This window comes from Ziziphus jujuba, chromosome 12 (genome assembly GCF_031755915.1).
Source record: "Ziziphus jujuba cultivar Dongzao chromosome 12, ASM3175591v1".
Lineage (NCBI taxonomy): Eukaryota > Viridiplantae > Streptophyta > Magnoliopsida > Rosales > Rhamnaceae > Ziziphus > Ziziphus jujuba.
The window spans coordinates 18,435,627-18,462,070 of record NC_083390.1 but is presented as its reverse complement, the minus strand read 5'-3'; the positions used below and the strand labels follow the sequence as shown (position 1 = coordinate 18,462,070).

The 26,444-nt window shown below is 33.5% G+C and overlaps 1 protein-coding gene across 1 annotated transcript; it reads right to left on the bottom strand.

The window, feature by feature from the left end:
- Window positions 1-1,179: 1,179 nt before the first annotated feature.
- Window positions 1,180-21,819, bottom strand: LOC107434442 (THO complex subunit 2). Its single transcript, XM_048462672.2, has 32 exons — window positions 21,467-21,819; window positions 21,169-21,294; window positions 20,268-20,309; window positions 19,646-19,705; window positions 19,460-19,522; window positions 18,953-19,033; window positions 18,275-18,346; window positions 18,119-18,166; window positions 17,950-18,018; window positions 17,714-17,847; window positions 17,057-17,132; window positions 16,472-16,665; window positions 16,036-16,116; window positions 15,661-15,871; window positions 15,278-15,520; window positions 15,104-15,184; window positions 14,855-14,974; window positions 14,686-14,745; window positions 13,389-13,516; window positions 10,092-10,188; window positions 9,880-10,008; window positions 9,235-9,338; window positions 8,601-8,781; window positions 8,150-8,331; window positions 7,206-7,812; window positions 6,950-7,054; window positions 5,770-5,925; window positions 5,603-5,683; window positions 5,090-5,527; window positions 3,296-4,456; window positions 1,952-2,274; window positions 1,180-1,571 (listed from the first exon to the last, which is right to left on the bottom strand). The coding sequence occupies exons 1-32, from the start codon at window positions 21,599-21,601 to the stop codon at window positions 1,502-1,504; spliced, it is 5,658 nt and encodes a 1,885-aa protein (XP_048318629.2). The 5' UTR covers window positions 21,602-21,819; the 3' UTR covers window positions 1,180-1,501.
- Between the last annotated feature and the right edge of the window lie 4,625 nt (window positions 21,820-26,444).

The window sequence follows — 26,444 nt, the reverse complement described above, 5'->3', positions numbered from 1 at the left end:
TTTTTTGTCAAATTAATGATATTGATTTTTTTTTTTTAACCTTTTAATTGTCTTCCAATAGTTAGACAAATAAAAAAAAAAAATTTAGAGTTAACAAACAATTTCCAAAATTACATTAGACAAACCTACCTATTATGTTCTTAGAAAAAATTAATATCACGAATTACAAATCTACCCATTTTTTTTTTTACAATAATAAATATAATATTTATATAAATATTATATAGTAAATAAAAATATTCATTATAAAATAAATAAAAATAAGAACATAGATAAAAATTAAAAGATATACAAGAAATTTATTTTTCTATAAACCAAGGTTTAAAATTTCAACATCGATAATATATTAACAATTACATATAAAAATATCAAGTAGATATATTTTTTAATAATTACTTTTTTCATTTTACATTTTAAAGTAAGAATGAGATAGATATAAACAATTCTCAATTAACCAAAATTTTTTTATAGTATTAAAATAACATTTATAAAATATAATGTAATTATAATAATTATTCTATATATTTTAATTAATAAATAATTTTATTAAATCTGTATTTTTTTATATTTTTTATTAATATTAGTTTTTTTTTTTTACTGTTTCACACTTACTATAAATCGATTGATTAAGAAAACTATAATATTCATTTAATATTTTTACAATTTTAACATTTAATTTGATAATTAATAAATTAAATAAACTAATCCTACATTTTCAATAACAAAAATTATTTTTCAAATTAAATTTTCATCAATTTTTTTATAAATTTTAATAGATATTTAATAATTTTCAATATTTCCATTGATATTTCCATATTTTAAACCCTTGATCTTTTCACTGATACCGAAATTTTAACCTTTATTATAACCACCAATCTGCAAATTGCAGAACTCAAAATTATATTTTCATTTTCATAATTTGGTTATATCAGTGGAACTCTCTCTCTATCACTCCCAAAATAGGAGTATCACAATTAATATCATACTGTTAGCGATCACCCTACTTTCTAGTGCACAATCTTCTCAAGTTAATAAACAAAATACACCAAAGCATATGTGCCAAAGCACAAATTATACTCACTCTTACAATGCCAGAGGAAACGCAGTGGAAAAAAAAACCCCACATTCGGCTCTTAACAGAGACCTTAACATCCTTACCAGATCTCTTTCCAAAAGAAATTTACTAGGCTAGAAAACAGTATGCTTTGAGAACTTTTTTTCACCTATACACTTTCATTTGTGGCCAAATTTAACATTTGAAGAATTAATATCCAATGAAATAAATGCTGAAAGTGGCGCACTGGAGGCTTACAATACTGTACATTGGGTTTGAGCAACTATCATTACCCAATCAATGGACCTAAGTGTGGGTATAGAAAATTTACTACAGATCATTTGTTACAAAACTGAAATAGGGTTGAGAACCACAACATAACAGCACAAGGATGCATGAATCTTGCCCAAGGCAAGCAGTAGGAATGACCAGGGTTTCTCGCTTACATTACTTGCGATGTCTCCGCTTCTGCTCAGCTCTTGGCCTCTTCTCATCATCCCATTCGCGCTCGTACATCCTGTAACACATGGTCAAGGAGTTGCAATGTCTAATGCATGTACCATTTTCGTAAAACTTCAAATCATATGTCAATAAGGTTCCATTTGTTTTCTCCATTATGGTTTCATTATGTAACCAATCAAATTGCACCAAACCACTATATACAGAATGTACCAAGCTTGGCTTCACTACTTCATCCGCCTCACTAAATTATAATTTAAAAGCTTGGTTTGGAAAAACTTGGCACATGTAGTGAAAACAAAGAAAATATGCAAACAGTGACAGATTCTGATACCAATTTTTTTTCACAATCTATATGATGATTTTATGCAAGTTGATCATGTAAATCATGCATACGATGAAAAGCATCATATAAGGAAGATAAATTTTTGAGGATACGGATCAAGGTCACGACGAGTCATTTTGCTGGCTACTTCTTTTCCATGAATCCTGCTTGGTTCTTCCAAGTAGCCCGTACGTTGGACCATAGCTCCCTTGCGGTCTACCCTATCTCTTCCATCATATGACTGTGTCGTCATACCAACGGGGGGAGGTGGAGGGGCAACTGGTGAATACTCACCAGCTTCACCTGTTGGCAGGTGCTCCCTTTTAAGTTTCCGCCTCTTCGAAGCTGCAGTTGCATCTATATCTTCCTTCAAAAGGTTTGCTTTCTCCCTTTCTCTCTCTCTATCCCTCTCCCTCTCTCTATCCCTTTCTTCTACCTGCATATGAGATGTAACAAAAATATTGAAGAAATTGCAACCTAAAATTTCCAAAATTATTGAAAATGCAGCAAGAGCTAGTAATTCATATTGAACATATGCTCAAATCACCAAGAGAAGACATACTCAATTCTATATTAGCCAACCCAAATGACAATCAAATAAGCAACCAGCGACCAATTAAGTGCAATTATGCAATTGAAGATCTAGAAAAAAGTTGCTTCATTTCATAGTTCGGAAGGCAAATCTAATAAGAAAAAAACAGAACCAAGTTACCATCAACCTGCATTATTTATGTCATTTTAGCTATAACAAAGCTAGACTGAAGGTCCATGATGCCAGAGTTCTGAAACAATGAAAAATAAATAGACTTGTTTTGGTTCCTTTCAGTTAGCACTACTGATAATGAAGAAAGAATAATCCACCTCAAAAACCAGATCAATGACAACTTATCATGGAAGCACGTAAAAATTGAAAAACGATCATTATGAAGTTTCTAGATGGTATTTTACAAGGTTTCAGAAAGATAGGAGTTTCCCTTATATGGTTCCGTGTTATTGCGCTTGGCCTTTGACAGCCAAGTGAATCAAGTATTTATACATAGGAGTTTCCCTTATATGGTTCCATGTTATTGCGCTTGGCCTTTGACAACCAAATGAATCAAGTATTTATACATTCAGAATGGACATAGGAAGTTCATAGCGGTACAAATTAACAGATTGTAATCAAAACCTTTATTAAAATTATTTCCATGAGATAAATAAACTCATTGGTTTTTAGGTGTCATGTTTTTTTACTAGGTCTTTTATGATCTGTATGATCAGATGACAATCAAAAGTTTCCATGTCCGCATTAAGTAGTGATGCACAATTAGTGTTTCACCAATAAAACACAAACAATGATGTACTAAAATATCTAAATTGAAACTAAAAGGAATAACTAAGTGAATATATACAAAAAAGACATTATCAACAACCTAGAAACATATCATGGGGAAAAAAAAACAAGTGCTAATACATACCTTCATTGACAACCCTTCTCGATCATCTCGCTTTCTCTCACGAAAATCATCTTCCCTTCTACGTTTTGAATCGTCTTGTGAAACCAAGGATTCCTCAGACCGTCTTCGCTCCTTCTCCTCATGTCTTGGAGAAAGCCTTTGTGTATGTCTTGTAGTTCCGAATCTTCTGTCAGCATCTTCATCTCTTCTACCAGCATTAACAGATTGGGGAACCATGTGCGGAGGCAAAGGTGGCGGGGGAGGCAAGCTTTGACCATGAAACCTATCATCACCATGAGATTTTTCTGTTGATGTGTCACTATGCCTTACTTTTCCTCTATCATCCTTAGCTTTCTCAGGGAGTCTATCAAAATTCCTATCAGTACCTCTGTCTTGACCTCTCTCAACAGAACGCTCTCTTCCATATCTTTCCATTGACCGATCTCTGGTTTTTTCAGCTAAATCATCAGCGCGAGACTTGTCAGGTCGCTCCATTCTATCTCTATAATCCTTGTCATGTCTATCATTGCCCTTATCTTTTGAACGATCCAAAGATTTATCAGCACCCCTATAGGCATTTTGTTCATCAGTTCCCGACTTGTCAAGATCCCCAGACCGAGCATCAACAGACCTCTCTCGGTCAGAGAATCGAACATCACCTTCAAAATCTCTCATCTCAGCATCACCTTTCCGTCGTTTACTTAGTCTGTCAGCATCTTCGGCAGGACTAGCTCTCTTTTGCATCTTATCACTGGATTTTGAAGCAGAAGCTGAACTATCATGCCGAGGAGAATGAAGTCGAGAAGAAGGAAGCCGCGGTGCATCTAAAATTTCAGTGCTATCATCCTTCAAAGTAGAGATTCTAGTGTCAGAAGACTTGGCAGCTGTATTCTCTACCTTCGATTCATTACCATGACCATCTGATGATGTTCTCATGGACATAGCTGAGCTTTTAGCTGAAGCTGAAACTGAGTTCCCATTGGCTGTGACTGCAGAAGCAACATTAGTAGGCCCAGCAAGCCTTCCTTCTGATGTATGAGATGTGTTATCTCTGTCAACTGTCAAAGAACCAGAAGTTCTGCCAATAGCTTTTCCAGATCTAGCATCATCTTTTGCGATATCTTGTTTTGGTGGCTTAGAAAGTGATCCAGCAGCTGTAGATCGTTTTGGTTGGGCTCTTGACTGTCAACAGTAAAATAGAATATTATAAGATAAAATCCCCACAAGAAACAAAAAAGGAAAAGATGAAAGATTCAATATCTTAATAGAGTTGAGCACTATGTAAGCGGTGGAGCTTCTCACATGAAAATTTAGCAACTTAAATTCAACTTGCACACTGCAAATGCTGTAACAGGGAATCCATCATCATTTTATACCCATTTAACCATAGGGAAAAAATGAAGAGAAAAAAAAAAAACAACTAGCCTCCTCTTCCTTTTCATTATATATATATTTTACTTTCTCCATCTTCTAGCACTTTGTTAGTGTGTGGTATTGGCTTAAAATACTAAAAGTAGGATCACTTCTTAGTGGTTTAAGCTTTTGGAGTGATGGTAACGTATTAAGTCAAAACCTAATTGTTTGTGTTCATAACTTAACAAAAATTCTTTTATTCTAATATTCCTTAACTACTAGTTGTGGAAAAAGAAGGGGTGCAAGTGCCTCAATGCCAACATGCAGAACAAAATGCTATGATGCCAATAGGTCTGTTGACCGCTTTTTTTTATTTATTTAATTTTTTTATTTGGGTGAATTGATGATAGATTAATGAAGCATGCTGAACCATTAAAGATTCTGAAAAATGGTTTCAAATACCTCAGATTCCAAGGAATTCTTCGGGCCAACTCTTGTGACATTGTCATCCACTGTTCTATTTGAGAATTCATCCACTTGTTTTTGATTTTCAATTGATCTTGATGTTCCAGATTGTAAGACAGCCAAAGCATCTGACCCATTGGCCGTTGAGCCACCTTTAAGCTTAATATTTCCTGAATCAGATTTCACATTTGAGACTCCTTCTGCTCTTTCCAATCTTCCATCAGCAGGTTTTGTTTTTAGCATCTGGTCTTTTATGGGATTAGCAGCATCTGTAAGACTTGCTTTTCCACCAGCAGGTTCACTCAGTGAAATACTTATAGCAGAACTACTTTGTAAAGCTACAGAATTAGGAACTGAAGACTTTGCAGCAAGAGATGGCGCAGGCTTTAATTCAAGATAGCCCATGCCAAATTCTTCATCTGTAACCCATGATGGCTGCAAGTTCAAAGAAAAATTATAAGAAAATTGAAACTTCTCAAGTAAAGCAAGCACCCAAAATTTGCAACAAACCTTTCTAGCAGCCAAAGCAGCAGCAACACCTGTAGCTAACACCTTGAGATCTTCTCTCTCATCACTTTTAATCTTGGTTACCTGCATTGAAGGTGGAAAAATGGAACTAAGTATAGTGCCAGCAGACACAAAAACCAAACAAAGTTGACCATTCAGAATATTCTTACCCGTTTTTCAAGGTTAATCCCACTTTTTCGAGTAACTGGGAAAACACTGGAGATTTTTGTCAGCATTATGAGGGCATTTCGAATTTCCATATACTCAGTAGATTCTAGACACTGAATCAATAGCCGTGTTATCCGTTGACTCCATTTCCAGTGCACCTATAAGCAACAAGACAAATGAGATCAGAATGAAAATTAAATGGATCAGAGGCCATTCCAATCCAAAACTCCCGGCACAAATCAGGGAAACAATGAATCAAATTGTATAAGAATAGATGCGGCAAGAAATAACTTTATGTAATCAATAAGTCATTGGACTTTATCACCACCCTCATCTAAATTCTTATCTAATTAAAACTACTAAAGGAAATACTTTATAGAGTGTAAACAGAAACATACATAATGCTAACATGAACATTAAACTTTCAAGAAGATTACTCAATAATAAATCTAAGGAGACAAAATCCTAGCATAAAATCTAGCTTTCACATTATTATGCTGAGATGAATGCTGGGAGTTAGCTTTCACAAAATCCTAGCATAAAATCTATAATTATCCCTCATGTCATGGAAGTTCAAGACAGCGCGAATCAAGCTAAAACTTTTGCCAATCCCTAGAAAGAAATTCCAGTAATGAATCAAAAGGATACCCCCATATATTAACAGTGTTTTAGAAATAAACTAATTTGTCTTATCCATGGTCCTGACATATAAATATTTGTTTAAATAGCTTGCAGTGATGGATGATTTATTGTAGTGCAACAATAAAATTATACAAACAGAGATTTTAAACCCTAGTTTAATAGACAAAATGTCATTTAAAACACATTTTCATATATATATATATATATATATATATATATCAGAATGTTAAGATATTTATCACACTTAAGAGAATTTAATAATTCACAAGGCACATGCTAACTCAATCTAGATTAGAGTTCACTAAATTTCAAGAAGTGTCAAATCAGCATATCTTTGAAACACTTAAGCTTAACCTAATATAAAAAATTAAGATAGAAACCCTTAGGGAAGTTTCAAACTGCTACAGATAATAACACCAGATAAATTAGTAATAAAGAAAAAAATCTATAGATATGACATACAAATATACTGAAGTTTAATTTGTGCTTTAGCAGTACAAAGAAGTATTACCAAGCCAATTAAAATGCCCAAGAACTCACCTTAATGAACTGACCATATGTAACTCGTTGGCTATTTGGATATCTATAATACACAGCAAAGCCTGGCATGTTTCCACATTCACGTTCATAAATAGATTCATCACTCTGGAAACAAAGTACAGCTCCACATCAAAAAACAACACTTCTAGCAAAAGTAAAAATCATAGAAATACCAATAATAATAATAAAAATAATAAAAACACAGTTTCAAGTGCAAAAATAATATCCTTTTACAACTACATCATAATAAGCTAACCTTCCAATAATAAGCAATCTTCAATGTCTCATACAAGAACCTCCCCAGTCTACCAGCTTCATATTCGGTGCAACAGCATATCATAGGTTGCAAGGTTTTACATATCAGAACGTCAATATGGTTGACAGTGTTGAAAAATGGAGTCCCAAGGGAATGAAGAGTGTGCACAAACTCGGCACAATAGACAGCATCTGGCATACTGAAAGTGCAGCGGGGAAATATGCAACGCTGAAGAAACTCCATATTGATCTTTAGAGTATCAGGGCAGGAACTCAACCATCTGTCCTTTTCACGAGATAACCGTCTGTGAACAGATGCAACATTTTCCTCGTGTTTACGAAGCTCACTTGTTAGGCGATCTAGAGATTCTTGAATCCTTTCCTTGTCCTTTTTCCTTTTGGTGATTGCTGAACTTGAATTGTCAGAGAGCTCTTCCAAGGCTTTAAGAGCAGCGTGCTGCTTGGCAATTTCAGATTCATAACGATTTCTAGGAACATAAAGGTCATAGAGTGTGAGCCCCCAAAATGTTGCATAGAGATCAGGGGACAAGCTATTCCAGGCTTTTGAAGGCAACATGGTTTTCACAGTGTTGAGAAGATCTGACCATCTGCAGACAATGGGACACACATCATTGTCTAGAAAAAAAGCAACCAAAGTTGGCATTTAAGCATTTTTTTTACCTAAAAGATATATTTGTATCATTCATATATTTTGAATAGGACATACAAAAATTCCATGCCAAATAATGATAAAATAGAAGCAAACTCAAAGTGTAAAGATATGCACTGCCCGGTACAAAGATAGAATTTAGTTATACAGAAGCTTATAGATATCAAGTATAACAGTCATTTGACTGAACAAAGAACATAAAAAAAAATTCCACACCAAGTATTTTTACCGATGAAGAAATCAAACGGAATACAAATAAAGGAAAGGAAAATCACATTATAGGTTTCCGCAGAGAACCAAGATCCAAAACCAGAGTGGCAGAAGGCTCTGTAGGTTCAGACTCTGAATTTGCAGTAGTGATACTTGATGCCTCATTGCCGTCTAAAGGCCAAAAGACCTCAGAACTTCCCTGGCACTTGAAAAGTCTCATTACAGGACGATATATTAAGAACGCAACCTGAGTAAAGGAACAAAGTACTTGTATTAAGGGATGTTCAGGCAACAACAAACTCAGCAAACACTGCATGAGAGCGACAAAAAAACAGTTTTTCCTAGCATATAAAAAACCTGTTAGTAAGTGGAGATATGATTATCAATAGCTACAAGTACACTGCTAGCCATATTAAATTAAATGGCGGGCGATTTAAGAAAGTTGAGTGGGAAGAAGATAAACAGAAATATGATACTTTCAGCATTAGATGGAGAGAGAAAGAGAGTCGGTTAAACCTCAGGGTCAAGGTGGTATAGGTGGACAAGATCATCAAGTGAGGGAATCAGCTGAGCATAAGCTGATGCTGGAGTCACAGCACTAGAAAGGAATTCCACATACTGAAGAAGAGTTCCATGACATCTATCGAACTGCTCGCTGACCATCTTGATATACGGTGCATTTGCATTAATTAGAACCCTGCACAAAAATGATGCATATCGAACTCAGAATCCACTGATCATTATTATCATAAAGAACGTACTAACTCTGAGCTGTTTCATGACCAACAAAAGAAATGCTTCACTATATAAGCTTTCCCGCAAGAAATAATTCACTATATAAGCTTTCACACAAGAAATGCTTCGCTAAATAAGCTTTCACAAAAGAAATGCTTCGATATATAAGCTTTCACACAAGAAATACTTCCATAAATGCCTGGTTTTTAAACCTCTAAATAGCCTCCCAAATGAAAAACTAAAAGGAACAAACAAAAAGATTAGAGTACAGATCCAGCTACACAAGCAGCCAGCCTGAGAACTTCAAGATACAGCACACACACACCCATCTAGGCTTTCATCTCAAACGAATCAAATTCCTTGACAACTTCCATCGCTTAGTAAAAATTTACAAATCAAGTTCCAAAAAGCTTACACAGAACGATGCTGAGCAATAAGTAGCAAAAGGGGGATAGCCAGCTTTGGTTCATCCTTTGAAAGCAATGAGTCCCGTAACCTGTTAGTAGACTTGACCAATGCCTGAAAACGAAGTCAAATGTTAAACTTTGCAACTTTATGCCAAACATGGCAAACAAAATGAAACTCATTAACGCTTAAGCTGGGGTCAAAAACACTTCAAGCAAAAACAGCACACCAACAAAGCCCTCCTTTGACGGCATAGCACTTAAGAACGTTCCTATGAGGGGAAACACTAGAAAATGCCTACTCTATTTCTTCAACTTATAAATTATTTAACTTCCTGCCGTGCTTCATACAAACGAAAATGGAGTGCTCGCGATTAAGAACCCAGAGAGGCTGTCTGCTTTTGTAATTTAATTTTTATTCATTTACACCAACATTGAAATTTTGGCCTCGGAATGTACACATTGTTTGGCCTTATTACTCATAAATATGCAGTTGCAGTCTGACACATTAGATTGTCCTATAATAACTGTCACAGAGTTTGCATATGTCCTAACTGATAAAAGATCTGAATGGTAGACATGTTTTTCTCCTCTATTCTCTAATTCAGTTTTTCAAACATGCTCAATAGCAATATAAGATCAAAATATAAAAGAACCTTGTTATTTCGAGTTACACCAAATGAAGTTGCTTGATACCGGAGAGTCTCACTCCCTGCCATGGCATCCAGCTGCTCTTCAGTTAAGTTCTCGGTGTACTGGACATTTGCCATTTGTTGAATAAGCTCCTGAAACAATCATAAATCATAATATGAATTCATAATAGGCACACACTGTCACAAATTTCATAATCTCAGCAATGGAAAATTACCTGCAGGAGAACAAGCTCAATACCTTGTCCCTTTTTTAATTGATTTACAAGATATTGGAAAAGGCCCCTCAATTCCATGGATGGATACTTCTTGCACCTAAAGAACATCAAAATTAGAGGTTTCATGTCTTTCTATAAGCTAAAAGCATATATTAAACTCTCCTCTCCACACATACACACATAAATTATCACAATTATGGACACAATAGCAAATGCGCCTACTTCTCATGACCTGACATAACCACTACAACATTCAACAGACAAAGCACCATTTAAACAACTCAACAATTTGTACTGAAATTTACTTGACATCTATACTTTCAATCCACTTGGTCTCTTTTCAATCACAACCAATCAGAAATCATGTTATTTCACAAGTAGCCAACTGGCTATGGTCACTCTTGATTCATCAGTCCATAGAATTTCCCATGTAATACAGGTACAATTGGAACATTCTTTTTATCAGATTTACTACCAACACATAGCACTACTATCTTTATGACACGATACAATTACTTTTCTCTCCAAAGTCAATGGTCCATGTATAATAAAATTAGATAGAAACTACCGCAATAATTCACAGTTTTCCATAGAAGCTATTCATGAATTTACCACTCATCTAGACTATTACTTCAAATTCCTAAGTGTGTGGTTGAATTATTCACAAAATGGAAAATCGTAGTTTCAAGTTTTCGGCCAACATGAATACCAATAATAAGGAACATAACAAAGGAATATGTGGTTAAAATCCATAATGGTTTTAAGTTATAACATGTAATGGAAACACTGTACAGTCTGAACCTTTTGTTCTGCCACTTTAACATAGATGTAAATATAACCGCTTGGTAAAAGTCAAACATAAAATCAGCATACAATTTTCTTTAAGGTAAATTATTACTAACAAATAGTCCTCCTGGAGTAAAAATAAGAGAGGCGGTCTCTTGTGTTTTGGTTAAGCCAGGTCTATTGTGTGTCTAAAAGTAGTCAACCAGTCAGACTGACGAAAGAGATAAACCAAACCTGGACAAATTTATTTCTCATTTCATTCAAAGAAATTAAAAATGTTGGCTTTGCACAACATTTGATGGATGCAGGGGGATATATCACAAGAGAGAGGGGATAGTTGATTCAAGGGCTGACATTGTATGGTGAACCCCCAGATAATCGAAGGAATGTAGAGAAAAATAAGAACCATACGAACAAAATAAAACGAAATATTGCTCACTGCATCGTAATGTGCAAGCAACAAAGTTATTTCTAAATATCCATATATTAATAACAGCCATCTCAGCATCTACATTGTAAGTTAATTTTATATGTTAAAAGCATTAACCCTAGCAGATTCATAATACAGATATCTAAAAAAACCAAATATATAGATGTAAAACATGTAGGATAATTAAATTCAGTTGTTTGATGAAAAAGAACCTCCCCACTAAATGTACAAATGAAAGGCCCCAGAAACCTCGAGACCTTTGAGAGATGAAGCTCAACAAAAGCTGTGGCTGCAAACTTCTGATTGTGCGCTCTCTATAGGTTATGAGTTTAGCTTCAATCACCCTTCTAGCTTCTTATATTAAGGGTGAGTAAATCAGTACATCTCTTTATTACCAAAAAGGAGCTCAGCTACTCATAGACCATATGATCATGAAGAACCAAGATATCCTGAACTACAATAAACCTGACATCAAATCTAGCTAATGCAGAAAGAAACAAAACAATAGAGTGCTCAGTTGACGCACCTCTTCTTTTAAAGAATGCATCGTTTACTTAAGAAGAATCTTCTTTTTTATCTGATTTGACCAGAAATACTTCCACGAATGTTTCCAGGACACTCAGAGGTGAAGGAATCACTAAAAGGAAGAAGCACCAAGTTGAACAAGACCATTGAATAAAATCTTCAACACACAGGAAAAGCCCTTTCTATCTTCAGCCCCACACCAAAGACTAAGCTCTTCACAATGCCAACAAAATGAATGTAATGACACCAATTCATAATTACAAAGAAGCTAGCTGAACATAAGCATCAAGTTGCATGACTCCAGGTCAGGCAGGTTGGCTTATTGGGTGCCAAGTACTGCAAGCCTTCATACAAATTTTTTACAGCAGTTCAACAAGATTTGATTTTATATCACTCCATGCCTCATGTACTTTAAAAACCAAAAAACTTCTGAATGGTAACCAAAACATATATTCATGCAGCACTCGCTATACTATTCAATGCAAACATCCAACTTGACTCCTCCGCAACTTTACAAGCTCTTGCATTCTTAATAACTGCCACTGACCTTTTTGAGAAGGATCACCGACCAAATTTCCAAGACACAACTTGCCTTTGATTCAGATAATCTTTCACCAGATAAGGTGGTATAAATATCCAATTTGTTAGAAGCTCTCATACATACTTTATTAACTAACACCAACCTTTTTGAGTAGGATCAATGACCAAATTCCTTGGACACAATTCACTTTTGATTCAGATATTCTTTCATCTAAAAAGGTAGTGCCCACATCATGTATCACATTCGAACTAGCAAAAGTGTCTTCTTACCCGTCTAATCTCCTACTGAAGTTGGAAAGAGATAAACAAAAGTAATAAAAATGTCAAACTGCGATTCTGACTGGCCCTCATTCATTTCATATTTTCATATGCACTTAACATTCTGACAATCTGACATTAAATTCGGTGGTTGAGTCTCATACACAACTCCTCATGCCTGCACCATGGCAAGCAAGTTGAAGAAACTGATATGACAATAAAAACAGGTCCTCAGTAATTCTTCAATGTCCAGTCCACAACATCCCCAGCTCCAGTAATCCTGCCTTCGATGAGGCTACACCGCAACCCGGAAACTGGAGTGTAGTTTCCAAGGATACATCTAAATTCTATAGAATGGGGTAAGTATAGAAAAATGACTATCATTCACATCAATACACAAAGATAGAAAAAGAAAGAAACGAAGAGGAAAACCAAAAATGTTTGATTAGCAGAATAGTTAACAAAAGTTTTACACCCATGATTGAGAAGTTTTCTATGCATCCAAAATAGATACTGACCTAGCATTCAGGTTTAAGATTAATCTAAGTCTTATCATTTTAAGACCAGTAATAATATAATTTGTCAACATGCCACTGAACATCAATAAATATGCAAACTAGCATAAAACTTTGTTAAAAAATAACCCACACAATACTCAAACGAAAATAAAAAACTTAATAGAACTTCACCATACAAAGCATATTATTGTGGAATCAAATAATATTAGAAGCAATAGTCTTGCTAAAAGAAATACATACAGGTGACCCCAAAATGAAGCCAGTGACTGAAGCCAGTCTGATAAATTAAGGCCATCATCCTTCAGCTTATCACGTCCTCCTTGTGCCAAGCGTTCAATCACGACATACTCCAAAACATCATACTCAAGCTGGAAAGAACGATATGCAGTTACCGTCAACCACCAATGCTCTATTTAATAGTATAATAACCTCAGAAAGAAATATACACTAAAAATTAAAACATAAGAAATAAAAAGAATTTTACAAGGACAGACCATATGATGACCCACAATTCTATTAACCTTGCAAGTGAACATTAACATATATAATGTCAATACGAGAAACATGTTAACAACCAGCATGATAGAACATTGCAACTGGGCTCTAGTACCATGATAATCTACCATATATAGCAAATGCTTAAACTAATAGGAAGTGGACCCAATAAATATGTGTGCGTGTACATGACGTCAAAACACAACATAAACTAACCAATTACCATGCGGATTTAATAACTTAAGGAAAAGGAGTCTGAACGATCACATGCTTTTCAATCATGTTCAATTTACTGGATCTAAAAAATGAAGTGTGCTATTTACATCACATTTCTATGTAAGCTTTTGTTAACTATCCATTGTGTTAGCCTGATATAAGCTGATAAGCCCAGTACCAGACAGCTTACGCCTTTATGCACTATTGAACTAATTTGTTAGGACAATTTTGCCCACTAAACCAATAAATGCCAATAAAAACAAGGAGAGAAGCTGTTCCTCTGGCTATTTTTCTCTCTCTGATTTTCTTTTAGGTCTCATTCATAGAATCTACATACTTTAAAACTAAGTCCCCTTCATTTTTAAAAGAACTGCTCTTTGCATTCCATTTTACTCACAGAACAAAAGGGATTCATATGCAATTCTATAGGATTCTATGCACTTCTGTCAAATTATGAAGCAAATAACTTTTTTGGGTGTCTTTTTCTTACTGAAACATAATGATCATCTTAACAGCATCTCCTCAGCATTCATCCAAAATTTTTCATTATAATGACGCTTGGGATAAACTGTAGTCTTTAACCATTTTCTCTGTTGTAAGTTTGTTATCAAGCAATTTTATGGATTTCTAGACACAGAAATAGGAAACTTATGCTCATCAGTCAGGGTATTATGGAGAAATTTGCTCCATTGCCCCTCTAAATAGAACAAAGCTCATCTGACAAAACTTGGTGTAGTTCCATGATGCACATTAGATATATAATAATGATTACAAGTGCTGATAGACAAGTAAGAATTCTGAGGAATAATGCAGAAGAAAGGCACACCTGTGTGAGATACTTAAATGCATCTACAACAGGAGTTATCATATCCCTATATGCTTCAATCTGCAAAAAAGAGTAGATAACAATTGATAGTACGTAAAAGAAAAAAATTGGAAACAATAACAAAAAAGGAACAAACAGGCCATACTCAAATGGATGTACGAAACAGTACCTGATGAACAATGGTCCGAAGTACAGTCATAGGGTTGGCATGAGCTAATTTTGCAACCATCCGACCCAGTTGCTTCAAGTTTTCCTTTGCAAGCCTCTTCAAAATCCTTCTAGTGTCCAACTACAATATAATAAAATAAAACTAAAAGTTTTTAGATAACAAACTTGAAGCATAGAAGAATGCAACATAATATATATTTTGCTTCTTTTCATTCTTTTCCAAACACAATGAGCAGAAATATTCTCAAACCTTCGCTGTTTGCCTTGCAGCCAAAAGCATAGGATTCCGCTCATCTTCTTTTTCCCATTCACCGTATAAGCGATATCGCACCTAAGCAGATGAGATTCATCTAGCAAGACTGTCCACCGTGCCATATAAATTCTCAAATGGAAGAAACAAATAAAACACTGATGTAAAGCCAACCTCATATGGAAGGAGATTCATCACTTCCCAAATCTCTTGTCCAACAGCCGGATTTGCAGGTATCAGTTGTAAAGAAGGAAGCAAACATGTTCCTAAAGCTTCCTCTATCCTTGACCTAGCTTCCTTTAGGTGCAAACGAGGAGCTCGATTCACGCCACTAACCGTTCCAGAATTTGGAATACCTTCACCACTACTTACAAGCTGAAGTGCAGACCTGTAGTAACCTCTCAACACTCGACACACCTATTCAAAAGAGTTGAAAAGAAAATAGAAAAAATAAAAATAAAAATCGTTCATTAGGTTCATACCTTGCAGTTTTAAGAGAAAATCATATTAGAAGGAGAAAATTAGCAGAGTGCTGGAAAAAATGAAAAAAAGGGTACCTTCTGCAGCAATAAAGTATCACGGTAAAGATATGGTCCAGCACAAGCAAGCATCTGAAAAAGTTCTTTAGGAAGATCTATTAAAGATCCATGGGTTGATGAAGCTTCTACATCCATTGCATCAACACTAGCTCCAGAAGAAGACCCAAAGCTCTGATAATTTGCTCGATGAACAGTGTCATAAGCGGAACTGATTGACTTTTCAATAAGCCTGGCAAAAGTACCAAATAATTATGGAAATCATAGGTATATGCTCTTCCCACACCTAAGTGCACGATGACAAAGCACAATAATAGATGCTAAGTACAAAAATAATTTGGTTGGCATCCTTAGTTACAGTTAAAACATAAGAAGAAATGAAAACTAAATTTATACCCGAATAAGCTGTTACAAATTTCAACATGCTCCACAGGATTTAGAGGTGAGAGACGATCAAAAAGTGTATTTGCATGGTACCTGATAAACAAGTGATATCTTATAAATAGACACAAAATAATGAGACTATTACAAAGCATAACTCCAGCTCAAATAGGATAAATTCAGAGATCTTAGCACTAGATCATTAATAAACCCCTCCACAATGAGTATTGAATACATGAAAATAAACAGAACTTTAATTACCCTATCCACAGTAAGAATGGTAATTAGATACATGTGTATCCAATAATCAAGTAAAGAATAGCGAAACAAGGCAATGAAACACCACATTGTATTGGTAAATCATATGAAGAAAAAGCAGAAGTGATGTACAAACATAGTAAGGGAAATATCCAACAATCAAAACCAGAAGTGCAAGTGCCACTAAACCTACCAATCATCCACAGAAAGGAAACCAGTTAGCAAGCCCAAAGTTTGATTATTTTCAAGCTCTGGAGACCGCTCAACAGCTGCCTCGGTTTCTATGTCTAAAGCAGTAAAAAGATCTATTGTCACATCTCCTTGCTTCTCATCATCCATTAGATCCTTTCCAGTAGCAGCAAGGTTTATTTTCCCAATTTTTCTGGCCTGTACAAATTAACAAAAAGATCCAAACAAACAATGCAAAATTCATTAGTTACTGCAGTCTAATAAGAGGTAATGACTTCAAACCATATGTCAAACATAAACCCTAACCATCATCACAAAAACAACAACAGAGAAAAGAATCCTCTAGCAGTAAAGAACAGTGCCAATCAAATGCAATAGTTCGCACCAAGTAGAACATAAAGATATAAATATCCACCAATGCGTTAAAAATCATACGGCAAGAAAAAAGAAGCAAGAAAGAACATGTATAGCAGTCAGCTTAAAACAAGTAAAGACCTATTTATAAACAATGGCAAGAAGTCCTCCTTGGATAAATCAACAACCGGGCAGTAAAAATCAAACAGTAACATGACATATCAGCATCAAATACCTCATCAAGACGTTTTGTTGAAAATGAATTATAATGCTCAAATGCCTCATCATCCCTTGGAAGTAAATGTGCATATCTGTAACAAACCAAAAGTTGCCAGCAGAAATGGAACATTTATTCAGACAATCAAGAAAGAAAACACTAAAGTTAAGTGGCAGACACCAAAATATGTTAAATATGTAAAAACTTATTTAACCTTCATAATATAGCAACATGTCAAGAATAAATAAAGAAATATGTTCTAGCCAGTTATGAGGCTAATATGGTTGATTTTCTGCATGGTAAGGTTGGAATGTAGCATACTCTACCAATAACATAATTAGGGCAAGCGTAACTATAGTTCTTACCATTTATGTCACAATTAACTGTTAAAATAATAGTCATACAGTACATAAATAGAGGACAAGAAACCCTCAAAGATCATAACCAAAACCCTAAATATGAAGCATGCCATCTATAAGTTTGATGACCAAGTTAATCCACTCAAGACCACCCAAAAGAAAAATGTGCCAGGACAACTTTTAAAAGTGGGCCTATAAAATGTTGAAGAAACCAAAACCTGAATTAAATCAACATCCCAAATGCTACAGACTATACAACAAAAGTAGGACCAAATAAAAGAAAACAATTCTAGGAAAAGCATAACAAATAGCTCACATGCTGTCAAGATCTATAAAATCTTCCTTCACCAGTAAAGCTGTAAGCTTATAGAGTCCAAAAGGTACAGGAAAATTTACTTCCATCCGCTGATAATATTGAAATTTAAAACCAAGAATCTGGGAAGCATGAGACTGCCAAAAAAGAATAAAGTAATGAGAAAACTAGAAGATGTTACAGTAAATGAAACATCAACCAAATATACCATACAACTAAGAGTTGAATAGATTTTTTACCTTGGGAAATATTGGGATAAGCTCCAGAAAGACATTATCATCTGGCTGAAGCTCAAAACACTCCAGTACCTAATCAAATAAAAACAACAAGAGAATCCCAAATGATACTGTTCACAAACATAAAAAAAGCAGAAAACAACAAAAAACTACATAAACCCACACGACTTACAATGTCAAAAACACGATTTGGATCCAGATCAAAATGTCCAATCAATGACTGCAAGGATCAACCAAATCATAAATAATTGAAAAAATTAAAAATAAAGAATAAAATAAAATAAAAACTAAAATCAAGAACTCTGAACAAAATCAAGCCCAACAAAACCTTAATAATTCCAATCATTGCTCCTGATACATTTTGTGATGAAGTTTCCAAATTTCTGCAAAGAAGGGTAACCTACATACAAAACAATGAAGACCAAAAAATATGTATCAAACCAGCCTACACCAGTTGCATGGTTCAAACACTATGCCTTTTAACTAGAATGTAGGTAAGATCATCAGTTACAATAACATAGGCATCCAACAGTATTCAACCTAAATAACAACTTTACAACCAGAGCAGTTTAAAGTAAACAACAGATATTAACTTGCTAGATTACTTGGGGGTTATTACACAGAAGATAAGACCAAATCCACCCACCACCCAAAACAACAAAAGCAATATGAAAGATGTCCAACCAGAAATAAAAGGACTCCCAAAATTCGAGAGAGAATAAATTTTAGTTATCAACATGAAATAGAAGTTTCATAAGAAACTTGAACAAAGTAAAAGAGAACCACATATGTGTTCTAAAAGTTTAAGTAACAAATTGCACAGATGCTTAATCCTTTCACACCCCTAAACCATCTAAAAGAGGGAAAACTAAAACCACATCACAAATAAGATATATAGCTAAAAAAGGAAAAAACATAAAAATGGTTCCACAGTATTGAAACTAAGCATTATGAAGATAACACATGAAACAACTACCAACAATAATTATTTCAATCACAACCTTACCAGCTTAGCATAGCCCTCACTCTCTTCTCGGAGAAGATTAAATTTTGTCTGCTGATAAAGAAGACGCGTGTTTACTCGGACCTGTAAACAATAATAAATATTCATCAATTGCCAATTGCATAGTAGATACATGATCGTTTCAGCTAATTGACATACAAATTGATCTTATAATGGTAAAAGGAATATATGTTATTATATATAAGTCCTAAACTGGTTTAATTAAACAAGTATTTCATTTAGATCTCAATAATAATCAAAACTGCAATCAATTCATCCAAAGTTCAAATGTCCAATGTAACTGATTGCATTAATAGTTGAAAGAAGATATTACAAAGTAAATACAAACTCAATGTTGATAAAGGAATTATTTCACTTGACATGATAAAAGGATTAAACAATTCAACATGGAGTTCACACTTTATGTTGGTTCTTATTTCGAACTCCATGTTGGTTCTTATTTCAGAGGCCACCATGATATAACTACACAGCTGTAAAAAATCTGTTAACCTCTTTACTCTTTAATTCCTGAGCCTTTATCTTGATCATTTCAGCATCCCAAAGAAACTCTTCCTGCATTGTATAAACAACATATCTAATAAAATTTATCATGTCTAAAAGCAGAAAGCAAGAAACAATGACCAAATGACCAAATAACCAATGTGAAAAAATTTCACATGAGACTAAAAAATTCACCTCACAACGCTCCTGGAAAAGCCTCAGTGGAACTAATGTAGAGTCCACCAGCCATTTTGCCTAAGGAAGATACCAAATTTCTCTTTTGATGAGTAAAATACAAATAAAATGGACTATAAGTTCAAGCAAACTAAGTCAAAGGAAACAAATATACATAAATGTATAAGAGATAGAAATTACCAAGATGGTATAAAATAGAATATGCTCAATGGTCTCTAATCTACTAACGACCAATGTTTACTAAAAATACGACAAACGTTCAGAAGAAAAATATGCCTGAGGTACCAAATCTACAAGTACCTGCACTCTTGAGTTGATCTTTTCACCAATCACCATATATATGTAATACCAAATCTACATTCTACAAATACAAAACTAACAGTTCTGAAATAATAGGTCCAGAACCAAATTTGAAGCAAACTGACAAGTTACAAAAGGCAAGAGGTAGCTAAAATAGCAAGTGAACAAAATTTAAGTTGGAATTATCAAAACAATGACACTTTCCAATCAACAAGCCAAGGAAGAAGAAAAAAGTAAAGTATCAATATCTACCATATGCCATATCATATAATTATCTAATATTGCATTTGGTACTAGAAGGATGTATTAAGAAGCTACTGACCCATTTTATGAGACGAGCACGGTTCTCTCCCGTCATTGTAAGCTGCAAAGTAGTAAATGTCCACATGTAAATAAAAACAAATAGCTAAAAATCAACCAGCTAGTGATTGATAATAAAATCATGCTAAGAAAGCATTTATAACGATGCTAAAAAATCTGAATAAAGAAAAAATAAGTACATACCACCAGTTCATCCCTAAAATAGCCTAAGAATTTTAAAAACTCATTCAAAAAGGGTACAGCAAAAATAATAGTATTTCCATCATCAGTCAAACTGACCCTAAATGGAGGAACATAGGGTCAGTAGCTTAAAAAATAAATTTGTCAAAATTCAAAAACCGATCAATATGACAAGAACCAAACTTGTAACTTGATATGAGCAGCACCACTCACTTGGCTCCTTAAGGATGAAAGTCTACCCTAAACAAACTATATTACAATGCCCACCCTAAAACTCTTTTCTAGCATGTCCCCTTCCAGGATATGACAATTAAATAATCATGTCTTCTTCACTTTCTGGATAAGAAGACAATTAAATGATCACAAACACATTTTACTTGCATAAAGAACAAAACGAAAACTTGACCCCTATTGATGAAAAAGGTCCTAAAATCCATTTCCAGTGAGAGGTTCCCAATAGTTACACGATGCTCGTTTCAAAAAAGCTCCCCTTCTTACTTGAGTAGTTAAGAAAACTGCCTCATATGATAAAAAACAAAGTTTAAAAAATTTATTTCTGTTTCTTCCACTTCCATACACTCAAAAAACCAAAAACAACACCCTTTTCTTATGGACCAAACAAAACAATTAATCATAATTGAAATATAAAAAAATTAAAAGGGAAAAAAATTAACAATAACAACAAAGTTAAGAAGAACAAATAGCAAGTAATAAAAGCTCACATCTTGAGCCATTTGAGTCACAATATCCGCTAAACTTGAACCCAATACTTCGTCTGAAACCCTCTCCGAGAACACAACCGATTCCAACACCGTTTTACACTTCTGGAACGGCAATTCACCCCGAACCTATCAGTCAAACACAAAGCAAAAAAAGTCACTCGAAAACCCTAAAATAACACAAAATTACAAATATGCATAAGCATGCATGAATATATATATATATATATATATATATATGTTCATCCTTAAAAATCAACAGAAGTGTTCATATATAAAAATCAACAGAAGTACGACGAACCATAATAGAGCAGAGCTCGTAGAGGAAGCGAAGCACGGGTACAGGTTCGGGGAGCTTGAAGTTAGGGTTTCCGTTTTTCCATTCCCGAAGGCAATCCTCCGTAATGTACGCACACTCTACAGGTGGTAAAGACATTGTTATTCACAGGGTAGACTCACAAACCCTAAAGGGGAAAAAAAAAAAACCTATGGGTTTTAAAGGAATCAAATAGAAAGATGAGAGAGTGATAGGTTTGGATTAGAAGGGGATTTCATCGGTAAAAATGATGAAAAAAAAAAAAAGCAAAATTGCAGAGACATTAGGGTTTTCTTGAGGATCTGTGCGAAGCTATAGGCTTTGGCTAGGGGTTTGGGAGAAATTGGAGAGTGAATATTCCTGTTCTATCTCCATTGGTTCTTTGGACCGGGCTTTCAGGAATTCTTTGGGCTTCAATGGAAGGTTTGAAAGCCCGTTTAGAAAAGCCCAAACGTTCTTTTTTGGGCTTATATATATGGGCCTCTAATCTTTGTCTAGTGGGTAGCCAAGCCCATATACAAGCCAGGTCGATACTCTGCCCAAGGATCTTAATTTATCTGAAAAATTTTTAATATTTTTTCTCTTTAAATTTTTGAATGTGTCATTTTCAATTCTCCAAAAGGTTATTTTCCGTCTTTGATATATATAAAAAATATATATTAGGGTTTTAAGCTCAAATTTCCCCTTTAGTTTTCATATTTTTGCAGTTTACCCTTTTATAATATCGAATTAGTACTAACATCATTTGAAATTTATAGATAATGTAACATCAATCCAAAACCTTCATATGGTGGCTATTTAACTATTAAAGTGCATGTACATATCACAAAAGAAATCCTCCTTTTCTAAGTGGGCTTATAATCAGGATGAACGAAGCTTATATTATGCTGAATATAATTAAGCCATTAAAAAGTGTTTACAAACTTTAAGAGATGTTAGTGCTAATTCAAAACTGTTAAAGAGGTAAAAATATTGAAACTGCTACCAGAAACTGGCTTATGGCAACTCCAAGCCAAATGACTCTAACGTTTTCATGGCATATAAGTTGTTGTTGTTGTCGTTGTCTTTTTACTTTACCCTTTTTTTTTTTTTTTTTGGGATTTTTTTGAAAAGTTTGTGTTTGTAACACAACTTTTCTTTTTTCTTATATACATACATATATATATATATATTGACAGTGGGGATTCAAACTTTAGACCTCTTTGCTAAATAATTAGTAGCCTACAATTATACATGTAGCTGCTATGTATAGGGAATTCAAACACCTAATAATTCAAACAAAACGTTTAATCCAAAGGGTGAAAAATTTGCAACTGAGTTGGACAATTTCAATTACGAAAGATAAAAAGCTATTAAATATTATTGTGCACAGGAAAATAAAGATTGAGGATTTTTGGGCATTTTTTGGAACTTGAAAAGTGAAAGCTGCTATGTATAGGGAATTTTTATTTATACCTTCGACTTCTATTCTAATTACATTTAGATTTCAAATTTTTGCAAAAATCATTATTTGACTTTTATTTGTTAATTTTAACAGTTAAAAGATATAATTGCATTTTCACAATATCAATTAAATCAAAAAATTAATTTGAAAAAATTAACAAATTGAGAATTAATGATTATATGTAGTTGAAACATCCCAAGCAAAAAGGAGCAAAACCATGTGAGAGAACCTAATGTAGACTCTTTTTGTTGAGAAACATGCTTGAAGCACTAGGAGGAAAAGATAATAATAATAATAATAATGAATGCTCCAATGGCAGGCTACATGGTAGGGGTTACTTTATTGGCTACAAAGTCTTCATAAGTTTTACAAAAGCAATCAAAGGCAAAAAGGATATTGAATAAAAGATGCATGAGAGGGTAGATTCAAATGCAACAAAAATAATTTACCAAAAAAAAAAAGCAGCAAAAATCTGTAAATTGTTCAAAGTCAACCAAAATATGTGATCACAGCAAAGGAACCAAATTTGATGATGCATAATTTTTGCGAATTCAATATTTCAATAGTTTTCTTCCATCACTGATTTCTCTTTTTTCTTGTGAGTTTTAACTTTTGGAAAAAAGCTCTTATTGGCTAATGGGTTTCTAAAAACTGCTGTTCTAGAGTGGTTGTCTAAGTCTAAATGTAAAAGGATATCTCTCTAAGCAATATTTCTCACATGCATGCTGCGTGAAAAACAAGTCGTTTAATTCTTCAAAGTCTTTTATATATCTTAATCTGCTGGATCAGCATGACCAATTCTTCACAAATTAAATTTACATTATATATTCCACATTATAATTTCTCATACCATATATACTCTTTGGTCAAAATTATATGTGTTTTATAAATTTATCGTTTTGATTGGATTATGGACCGCATAAATGGGTGTGAAAGTGTGGAAAATTTATCCTAGAAAATTTATCACATTTTTATTGGAGAAAAGTATACATTTTTAGTTTTTCCAGATTTTGTTTTTTTTTTTTTTCCAGTTTTTCCAGATTCAATGTGAAACCTTTGTTTTTTTTTTTTTTTCACACATTTGTTTGTTTCTATGTAACATAGTATCATGATTAATTATCAAATATGTACTTTGTTTGAGACTCGAGACAAATATACACCATACAGGAAACTTTTTTACTGAATTCAAAGCCACGCCCACAAATTACTTTGATCTTGTCTTTTCTATATATAGGGAAAAGTTTCGTTTAAGTCTTTTAATTTTGCTATAATTATATTTTAATTTTAATTTTTAAAAAATCATCATTTTTTTTTAATTTTCCATATTTATCATAATAAACCAATTTGTTAATTTTTTCAAATTAATTTTTTGATTTAATTGATATTGTGAAAATGCAATTATATCTTTTAACTGTTAAAATTAACAAATAAAAGCCAAATAATGATTTTTGCAAAAATTTGAAGTCTAAATGTAATTAGAATAGAAGTCGAAGGTATAAATAAAAATTCCCCTATACATAGTAGCTTTCACTCAAGTTCCAAAAAATGACCAAAAATCCTCAATCTTTATTTTCCTGTGCACAATAATATTTAATAGCTTTTTATCTTTCGTAATTGAAATTGTCCAACTCAGTTGCAAATTTTTCACCCTTTGGATTAAACGTTTTGTTTGAATTATTAGGTGTTTGATATCATCATCAGCATTCATGTTCGGTAATACATATATATAAGCAGACTTTGAATATTTTTGATAATGAAAGCATTATTGTGCATGGGAATAATAAAGAGTGATTTTGTGACTTTGAATGAAGAGTGATTCCCAGAATCACGTAACCACGTTTGGTGGACTGACTTGCGAGTTCATTCCAATTCTCTGACTTATCCATTAATTCTAGTTCAATTAGCTTTTGTCCAATGAACACTCCCTTTCGCCCACTTACACATTTGGTCAAATTTGGAAATATTGATATTTCCAACTGGGTACGGTTTTGAGTCACGGGAATTAATTCTTATTTATGTACAATTTTGTGGTTCTCATGCAGAAGAAATTTAAAAATAAAATAAAAAAAATAAAGCTCTAGAAAGAAAAAAAAAATCAAAATCTAACTGTTACATGAGTGTGATTTAATATAACAAATTATTTATAATCAATCACTAACAATTTATATATAATTATACGAATTATGCAATATTTGATTTATACTGTATATGATTACTAAAAATTATATACAAAATAACATAGTATAAGTATTGTAGTAATACCTTCTTGTAGCTCTAAGATTTGTGGTAGTTATCAATCATTTTCCTCTATTTTTGTATTTTTATTGAAAAGATGGTTGCTTGTAAGAAATCTGGGCTAGTGTTTCATATAGTGCATGATTTTGTGGAGTAGATCTATGTATAAGTCCAAAAATGGAAGGCAAAGAATATGGAGAAAATCTTTGTACGAGTTGAGATGGAACCAACCTTTAATGGCGGCTCATGCCCAAAGTATCCATCCAACAACCATTTATTTGGTCATCATTCTAATAGTTTTGTAAGACGGCATTTGTGGTCCTAAACTCTCAACTGTTGAGCCTCTCAACCTATGAGATTTCTCTCAATTATTGATGTCCGGTAAGAAACCTTTGAAATTTGTCCCAACTCTCTATTAATATAAAGGAACTGCGTTTAATTTTTTTGGCCTTGAAAAGAGAGATTGCAAACAATCATGATTTAATCTCTAAAAGAAAAAGAAACTAAAATGACAACGCATGCGTGGCAATATATATGCATGTACTTGAGATCTTATCCCAACACCGATTCAATGTAGTATACAATCAAAGCAGCTGTCTTCCTCTTCCACTTAGTGTTGTGTTTTGAAATTGATTTTAAAGCCCCACTTTCACTTTTGGAGTAGATGAGAATTTTTCATTGAATGTAGTATTAAATAAACTTATAAAAAAATTATCTTTTTCGATAGCTAGAATTTTAAAATAAACTTAGATTCTCTTCGTGACATAATTAGAAGTTCTTTAGTTAATTATTATTTTTTTTTTTTGTAGTGATTTATATGATAATATCCTTTTAACATGTTGTTGTGAATATTAAAAATGAAACCCAAATGCTTTGGGCCAACTTGGTTCTATATGATAATATTTTATTTTTATTTAATTTATTAATAATAAAAATGAGAAAGTGAAATCATGAGGTAACTAATTAAATTTTTATAAAATAATATGGGTTCCATTTTTAAAATCATATTAGCATTGTCTCCAAAGATAAATTGAAAATTATCCCCCAACAAATAAATTCATATGTTATATAGAGAAGAAAGACCACGAAATGTTTATTTTTTTGGTAATGAAGAAAGACCACGCATTAGTTATACAGTCAAAATACTTTTGAAGAATAAATTATACTTGTTCCTTTCGGTGTGTTTGTATTATAAATACACAGGAAGAGTAAAAGCTCGTTATGTACATGACAATAACCGAAAGATGTGGCTTTGAATTCAAAGTTTACGGATTTATTATTATT

Coding starts and splice junctions, on each gene's coding strand:
- LOC107434442 (XM_048462672.2), bottom strand. CDS start 21,601: ATGTCTTTACCACCTGTAGAGTGTGCGTACATTACGGAGGATTGCCTT. Junction 16,666..17,056: donor CAACAAAACGTCTTGATGAG/GTATTTGATGCT, acceptor TAATTTGTACAG/GCCAGAAAAATTGGGAAAAT. Junction 8,332..8,600: donor TATACCACCTTGACCCTGAG/GTTTAACCGACT, acceptor TCCTTTACTCAG/GTTGCGTTCTTAATATATCG.